At 34.0% G+C, this 8,081-nt stretch overlaps 1 protein-coding gene across 1 annotated transcript; it reads right to left on the reverse strand.

Moving 5' to 3' along the window:
- Window positions 1-342: 342 nt before the first annotated feature.
- LOC134246069 (F-box only protein 28-like) lies at window positions 343-7,926 on the reverse strand. The gene is made up of 4 exons (XM_062728329.1): window positions 7,738-7,926; window positions 2,994-3,242; window positions 2,546-2,756; window positions 343-1,575 (listed from the first exon to the last, which is right to left on the reverse strand). The coding sequence occupies exons 1-4, from the start codon at window positions 7,897-7,899 to the stop codon at window positions 1,049-1,051; spliced, it is 1,149 nt and encodes a 382-aa protein (XP_062584313.1). The 5' UTR covers window positions 7,900-7,926; the 3' UTR covers window positions 343-1,048.
- Between the last annotated feature and the right edge of the window lie 155 nt (window positions 7,927-8,081).

Below are 8,081 nucleotides of genomic sequence, written 5' to 3' on the forward strand. Positions count from 1 at the left end.
TCTTACACCTCTCTCACTCTGCAAAAGATATGGAAGGGAGGGTTCACCAAGCAGTGTGAATCACTTTCATTCAAGTGAAAAAAATATACTGAAGAAGGCAAATGATCACTGCATGCTCACAAATATTTTAAAAACTTGAAGCAGTTTATGATACGTGATATCAAAGAAGGCTTCAACTGTGAATAAACCAGTAACAGGTTTATCATCCATGATCTATCAAAAGATTCTGTAAATGTACTTATTTTAGCAGGAATTATCAAAAGATACTGCAAAACATACTTATTTTAGCAGCTCTTTTATTACTGCCTCCTGTCTGCTTATATCAAAGTACATGCTATATGATAAAATTGGGCTTCTATTAAAAAAAAATTGCTCTCAATTTTTTCAGTGCATTAATATTACTTTATGTACATTAACATTAATTGGTTTTAGGTCTGTTTTCAAAACTTTGTGTACCTTTCTGCAGATATCATAATGTTTATAAAAAATGAAACATTAAATGTGGACTTCATACCATCATTTGGCCTGAATCCTAGTCCTGGTTCACCTTCCAATTTTTCTTGTTTGAGCTTCAGTCAGTCACATTTTTTAAACATGTCCTACATTTTCAATTCAGAATATATCATCAGCTAAGCTTAAGGTGTGTAGTAAGGTTCATCATAATCATGTGAAAAGTTTGCATGCTAGATGTCAGTTGAATAAAATATTTATATCCCCTTGCAACTAAGTAATTTTCAGGGGATACAATATTTCTAATAGATTTTGCCCTATATAGTTTAGGCCTCAGAGAGGCAGAGGCAGGGATCTATAAATTTACTTCTGTTCCCCCCTTTTCTCAGAAATACTATAAACTGGTATAAAGATGTATTCATGCATTTCCAAGAAGTTGGTAAACATTTTTCAAAAACTTACATCTGATGGACATTGCATGACAGATTGGAGTGTCTAAAATGACCTAAAACCCTGGCTACAGAGTATTTTTCATAGCATTTAAAGGTTTCAGTAATCATAGCACTGTTAAATTATAAATCAATGTAAGCCAGCATACTTATACTTTCCTCTGTTTTTTGAATTGCTCACTCCCCCCTCGTATAGATTTCCTTTTAAGTGAGTCCCTTTTTTCTCTACTCTCCAATCCCAAGTCATCGAGACTACTACTCGAGCATGCAATAATTGAAGAAGTTGAAGACTGCGAGCTCAGACAGGTGTCACTGTCACCTTTGATTCGACTCAGTTCCGAGTAAACGTCAGCGAATTTCTGATCAAACTCTAAGATTTTTTTACTAAGGTCGCTTATCGTCTGGTTCTGTTCCGATATTAGGGTGTGCTGACTCTGTATTTTCTGTCCCAGTTCTGTGACCGTTTTGCTCTGCATATGAATCTTTCGTTCAGACTCCAATGTTTTCTTGCGTTGTTCTACATAACGAGCCTTATTCTCAGAAAGCTCTTTTTTCTGCTGTTGTAAGTTGGCCTGAAGTCCTCTCACTTGGTTTGATAATCTTGAAATTTCTTGCTTCATTGAATGTCCTCTTAATGTTCCACCATCATTCAATGCAACAACTTTCAAAGATGGGCCTAAAATAATATGAACAGTTACATATCATTATTTTTTCAATATTTGATACCAAAAACACAACTGGAATGGTGCATGCAAGTGTTTAGATTTGAAATTTAAAGAATTACTGTAGATTCCTTATTTTTGGCGAGTACTTATGATCGCGAAAGTTTCTTCAGCAGGCAGCAAATCATGAGAATAAATATTCGCGAATGGACGGTTGATCAAGAGATTTTACATAGATTTCAGCACAAAAAAATAAAGGCGAGTAATTTTATACCACGTGTGGTGCTTCTCGTGAAATTACGCGATAATTAATTCCACGTGTATATTAGGAATTTACAGTAATTAAATTTATACATTACACAGACAGAGCTGCCAACCGTTACAATTTCATCATGAGACTTCTGATTTGAGTGTCTAAAATATGCCTCAAGATTTCTTTATTACCTGGGTAATACTCTTTTCTGCATCAGAAGTTAAATACCAGAATCTTCATAGCTGTCCGCTTTAATTTTCACATTATAATAAAAAAATTAATAGTCATTTCAGCACTTGCTTGTGTTGAGTTACTTTGTCCATTTCTTTGCTAATAGCTAATAATCATAATCATTTTTATTTTAGCGTAAAATTTCCAGTAGTAATGTCCTAGGTGACCATAGAGTCCCCTCTTCACAATTTCTTATTTTATTAGGTTGGCAGCTCTGCACAAATTTAAAAAGAAATCAAATGGGAGAAATGGGAGAGGATTTTGGAACTTGTGTCCAATCCCTTTGACATGTTGTCAATAAAATATGTTCAAAACAAACAAAGACATCAAAGCATTTTCTTCCATCAAAAACATACTGCTTTTCCAAATCACAGCCGAACTGTGATTATTTGCTATATATGTATTACATACACAGGTTTATGACTAAAATGTACTAAAATAGTCATGACCAGTATGTCATATCATAACTTTTTTTTTTTGGGGGGGGGGGGGGAGGTTACCTGGACTCTGTTCCCTACTGGCACAGTCAGTGAAGGGATAAGGAAGAGTGACAGCTGGCATTTTGGTCTTTAGTGATGGAGCAATCTTTTCTTCAAAATGCTCCATAGCCATAGAGGAAATATCTCTGAGTTCTTGGAGGAATTCATGGGCCCTTGGGGGTTGTTGTGGGTGCTTAAGTGTATTTAGAATCCGGAAGAGTTCATCCAGGACCTAGAAAAGAGAAGCACAATTTTATCAACATAGTTTCCTATTCTATGAAAATCAATCTATCACTTAAAAAAATTATAAGATATCAGAACAATTGAAATGGAATGACTTCAAACGATGAAATTTATATCTTTTAAGAGGCTTGTTTTTCATTACAGATTAGATTACAATTTTTTTTTCAAGTTATGTTAAAAACGCATTAACTCTCTTACTGTTTCAGCAAAAGAAATATTAATTTACCTTGCCAGGAATAAAACAACAAAGACCCATGTCCATATATCTCATGTACGTCATTCCTAACAAGGATAGTCTTGTCTCGATTGCTGACAGGATGTCGACATGTCGAGCCAGAGGATGATTACGCCTCTCGGATTCACGTCTCGGAAGCTGACTTTTGACTCTCTTCTGTATTTGAGAATGAAGTTTGTCCACCTTTGAAAATCCACTGTTTAAAAGTTGTTCACAGAGTTTGTTGAAAATCTGACAAGCCTGGAAAAAAATTATGAGAAGAGGCTGAAATTCTAATGTCAAGTTACCTTCCCCTTTTTCAAAAGATTGACGGACTGATTAAAATTTAAAATGACAAAATTGAACCCCCCAAAATAATTAGTGATTTAAATAAATTCACAGAATACAAAATTTGTGCATAAACTGCCAAATTAAGCAACCATTGCTAAATTAATAAGACATTACTTCGTAAATAAAGAAAAACAAGCATCAACTCTTACATTCACCTGTCAGTGGCGTACATATGTACTATTGACTAATACCCCATTCATTCCCCATTTTCAAAAGTGAGTTATCTCCCCTCAAAATCGGAACTCTTCTACACTAGCCTAACTTCCGCGGACTACACATTACGATAATCCAACAAAATAGTGATCAACTTACACGCTGTATTTAAAAATTTTAAAAGAAGGAAACGGTTTGCATTTTTTTTAGATAATGAATTATTTTATACAAGGTCTGGCCCCCCCCCCCTTTCTAGAAAGCTATACGAATTAGCCAGACACGAAGCATCGTCTTTAAAAGTGGGAGGGGGGGGGGGGTAGCCAAAGAAATATTTTTTTCTTACCTTGAAAAGTTGACAAGCAAAGAAAAACCTTGCCCAAAGTTGAAAAAGCTACTTATTTCAGTACCAGTTCCTTGGCATACAATACTACATTTTTCTTATATAACTTTACCGTAGTATTAACTGTGTGTGTGTGTGGGGGGTGTGTGTGGGGGGGGGGGGGGGGGGGGTTGGCAACCTGTCTATCAATGAACATTTTCAATAGAAAAGGTAATATTGGGAAAAAAGTGGGGGTGGGGCTAAGCTCCTTGCCCCCCCCCCACCCCCCGTGCGTACAGGTACATAGAACGAATAATTATGTAAATGGGTTGAACAGTTGAATATGAACCATAGTTGTGAAAATTGAAAATTATTAGAATTACTATAATTGTGATTTCAATAAAATTACGGTACATATATTTTAACACAGATGTACATGTACGTCAGTTACAGGGTTACATGAGTCTCTCTCTCTCTCTCTCTCTCTCTCTCATTGTTTTTTACACACTTTGCAAAAAAGAATAACTTATAAAAAAAATTACATGTACTTACACTGAAAGGATTTTTAAAAAATAAATAACAGTTGAGAAAAGAATGTTTTCCGTTAATTAACGAGAAATACGCTAGGAAATTATTGTATCAATTTCGTGGTTCTGCTCTCAATTCTCTGATCTAAAACAAAATGTGTATTTTACTCGGGAATATACATGTACATATGCTTAGATCCTACACTAAAACTTTGATTAAATGCAGCTCAGACTTTATACGACATATGTAACACGAATTCAGGTCAATGCTATTTTAATTAGTCTTTCTTCGTTACATGAGGACATGAGATTAACTTATTCATTTAGAATTCTATTCAAAGTTTTAATACTACATATGGTGAATCAATTATTTTACAAATAAAAAATTCTAGAAACACTGTTAATTCAAATGAAATAGGCCTTTGTCACCAAATGTGTTCTTATAAAAGTAAAAGTTCTATGTTATGACATACAATCGAGCAAAAACGCAGTTTCTTGGTATCGGTCGCGGAAGACGAAGTACTGCTGTATATGCAGCAATTTCAGAGGTAATCATCAGTCTCCAAAAAATTCCTAGAGATACAAAGAAAATATGGCTGCAGCAGGCTAGATCAATTCTTAAAAACAGAGACGTATAATAGAAAAAAAAAAACTTTATAACTAAAAATTTGTTCCGCACATTTTGTAAATAATGATGATCCGTCTGCAGAATATCCACTACCGAAAATTAGCTTATTAGCTTTTTTTTTAATAGGCCTATTCGAATACGTATCAGCATTTTATCAGGAATTTGTTTCTTTTCTTTTTTTTTTGTAAGGGGGGGGGGGGGGCACACAGCACCTTATTATAGTACTACACAGATTAATAAAAATCCAGAAAGAGACTATGAGTGGGCAATTTAAAAAAATACGAATCAGTTAAGATTTCTTTTTATTCGCAAGCACAATAACATTTTTCCATATGACAGATGCATTACACCATAAACGTGTTTACATCAAGAACGTCCGCGGAAGTGACTTTATTTATAGCGCATGCGTATTAAACACAGTAAAAGAGTTCCCTTCAGGGGAAATAACTCACCTTTTGAAAATGGGGAATACGACATGATTTACATACCTCAGTATATTTTACACATAAGTAAATTTACTCACGTGTGCAATTTTTGTCATTTGAACGGATTTACTCATATGCAAATTCTGCACAGTGGAGTAAATTTACACCTGGTTAGGACTAGGTGCAAATTAACTTTTGCATACCTTTTGTAGCAAATTATTAGTTCATGTGTGTAAATTTTGTTGTATGAACACGCAGCAAATTTACTTATGTATGTATTTTGTTTTATTTATTGCATAAATCTCCATTTTAAGTGTTGTTTCGATTGTGTATGCATTGGTACGTAAAATATAAGTTGGTAAACATGGTGGCTAAAAGGTAAAACTCAAACAATGAGCCACTATCTCCTCCAAGATAAATTTTCGAATTTGATAAAAACGAGGGCATCTTGCGCCCTTTCTGGAAAACTTTTGTTTATATCTTTAAAGATAATAATAGTTGTGGTCGCTAACAAGTGCCCTGTAGGATCCAGGCAATAAGTACTGCCCTTACTATACAAGTTGTGTCCTTTGGAATGCTCCGAAGCTATGATAGGAACATAAATTGCTCGGGCCCAATTACCGTTTAGCTCTTGATGACCTTCTTCTGCCCTTCTTTGTTTTTAATCGAGACAAGCTACTCACATATAAGTTAATGTTACAGGAATTTCAATAAACTCGTTGAAAGTAAGCATTTGTAAGTATCCTCTTTGGCACATAACCCCATAATGTCCAGGGGTTCATGTTAATTTCCTTTTCACATATTTGTAGTGTTCAAAGATTTTTTGAGATCGGTCACTTTTAGTTGTCTTCATCCTTTTCATTCTCCTTGAAAATACATAATTACATATGACTGACGTTTTTCACACTAATTGTTAGTCAATTGTGTATACATGTTCACTGAATTGATGATAGATTTTTTCGTTATTTCCCCATCATGACAAAGAGCACACGGCGGGTGTGACCGGTCGGAAGGTGATGCTCACTCCTCCATGGCACTTGATTCCATCTCTGATGTTTTGGAAGTCCATGTTTGCTCTGCTCCTATTTTGTATTGTTTTATGGACTTTGATATTGAATATTCGTTATCTCTATATATCCTTCCTGTATCATTTTCAAGAGTATATTTTATAATGGCCTCACACACTTGATGTACTGTAGATTTACCAACACCAAAAAGATTCCAATCGTCCTATTTCTGCTGAAGACGTCAATCAGTAGATGGCAACAGTCATCTTTTTTCTTTACATCGTACGGCTCTTACAGTAAATAAAAATTTTAATAAATTTTTCTTCTTTGTGTGTAAATTCTTATACCGTTCTTTGTCCTTAAAACATTAACTTCCTTTTCTTTCGTACCAATAAAATTAGTGGATCAGATTTCCATCCTAGTCTTTTAGGAACATTCAGAAGTTAGTTTTTACCAAACAGTAAGAAAATACACTTTTTCTATAAAAATTCACAATTTTGAATCTGTCCATCTCCTTATTTTATATGGAAATATGAGGATTTACTAGCAGTACATAAATCTCGCCTGAACGCATAGCAAATTAACTTTTACTTATGTGTGTAGATTTACTTATATGTAAATTTGCACACATAAGCAAATTTTCGTCATATGAATTGGGTATAAAAGTGTTACATAGTGTATTTGGGTTTTTTTTTTGTTCAAAGTTTGCTTTAATTATTGCCTTTTAAGGTGGGAGTACACTAAATATATCTAGAACAATTACTTTAAAAAATCCTTAGAATTTCTTTTTTTCTTTCTTCAAAATTTGATCTTGATGGAAGCTTATTGCAGATAATCTCAGTGAGATGTTGAAAGGACTAAAAAGTTTGGTCTGGTCTGGACACCAGACCAAAATTTTTAGTCCTTTCAACATCTCGCTGAGGTTATATTGCAGATAGTGATCGAGGCGTATTAAAGAGAAACAAATGACAGTTTTGAATATATATATGAGTTGATGCATCATTTAGGCAACTATAATACATGTACACTCTCGATATCATGAGAAACAAAACAGCCCTACTGTCTGACAGTTGATTTGACACAGTAATAATACAAGTATTGTCAAACAAGGTACAGAGGCTGTCAGACAGAGAGATGCAGGGGTATTAATCAAAGTATTTTATCATTTTTTTCTGATCAACAGTGAATGTCAATAATCAATATAAAGGCATTCTATACGTGTTGTATCTATCCTAAAAAATGAACGCTTCGCATTTTTTGTTTCTTCATAAATGCGACATAATACGTTGATTGATTCAACTGTTGATCAGCTGTTTCATTTAACAAGGAAGTTTATACACACTTACACCGCGTATTTCCGCCAATTCGTTGTAAGTTAAAAGTGACAAAATCTTCTCTACAATTTCTTCTGGCAGTTGGGTCAAAAGAAGTACTTGTTTTTCGGTTGTGTCCTTTTCAGTTTCCATTTTCTTATCGTAACTTTTTCCTATAAAACAGGTGAAGGCCATATTTGGTTGCACTAATACCCGTAAATGCTGAGAAAACAAAAGATAAACCGATAAAAAAAAGAATTCTATTAATATCGATTCTATGTACATTTAAATTATTTTTTGATAAACATAGTAACATTCGTTCTTTAATATTTTTATTTCGATTCCTTTTATTGTATTTTTTTAAATTTAATTGCAGT

This window comes from Saccostrea cucullata, unplaced genomic scaffold (assembly GCF_032062105.1).
Source record: "Saccostrea cucullata isolate Sc308-1 unplaced genomic scaffold, CSIRO_AGI_Scuc_v1 ctg217, whole genome shotgun sequence".
In the NCBI taxonomy this organism is placed as follows: domain Eukaryota; kingdom Metazoa; phylum Mollusca; class Bivalvia; order Ostreida; family Ostreidae; genus Saccostrea; species Saccostrea cuccullata.

What these genes read in the sequence shown, in the direction of transcription:
- LOC134246069 (XM_062728329.1), bottom strand. Translation starts at nt 7,899, where the DNA reads ATGGCCTTCACCTGTTTTATAGGAAAAAGTTACGATAAGAAAATGGAA. An exon ending in AATTGGCGGAAATACGCGGT is followed by an intron (nt 3,243 to 7,737) that starts GTAAGTGTGTAT and finishes ATTTTTTTCCAG; the next exon opens with GCTTGTCAGATTTTCAACAA. An exon ending in CAGTAGGGAACAGAGTCCAG is followed by an intron (nt 1,576 to 2,545) that starts GTAACCTCCCCC and finishes ATATTATTTTAG; the next exon opens with GCCCATCTTTGAAAGTTGTT.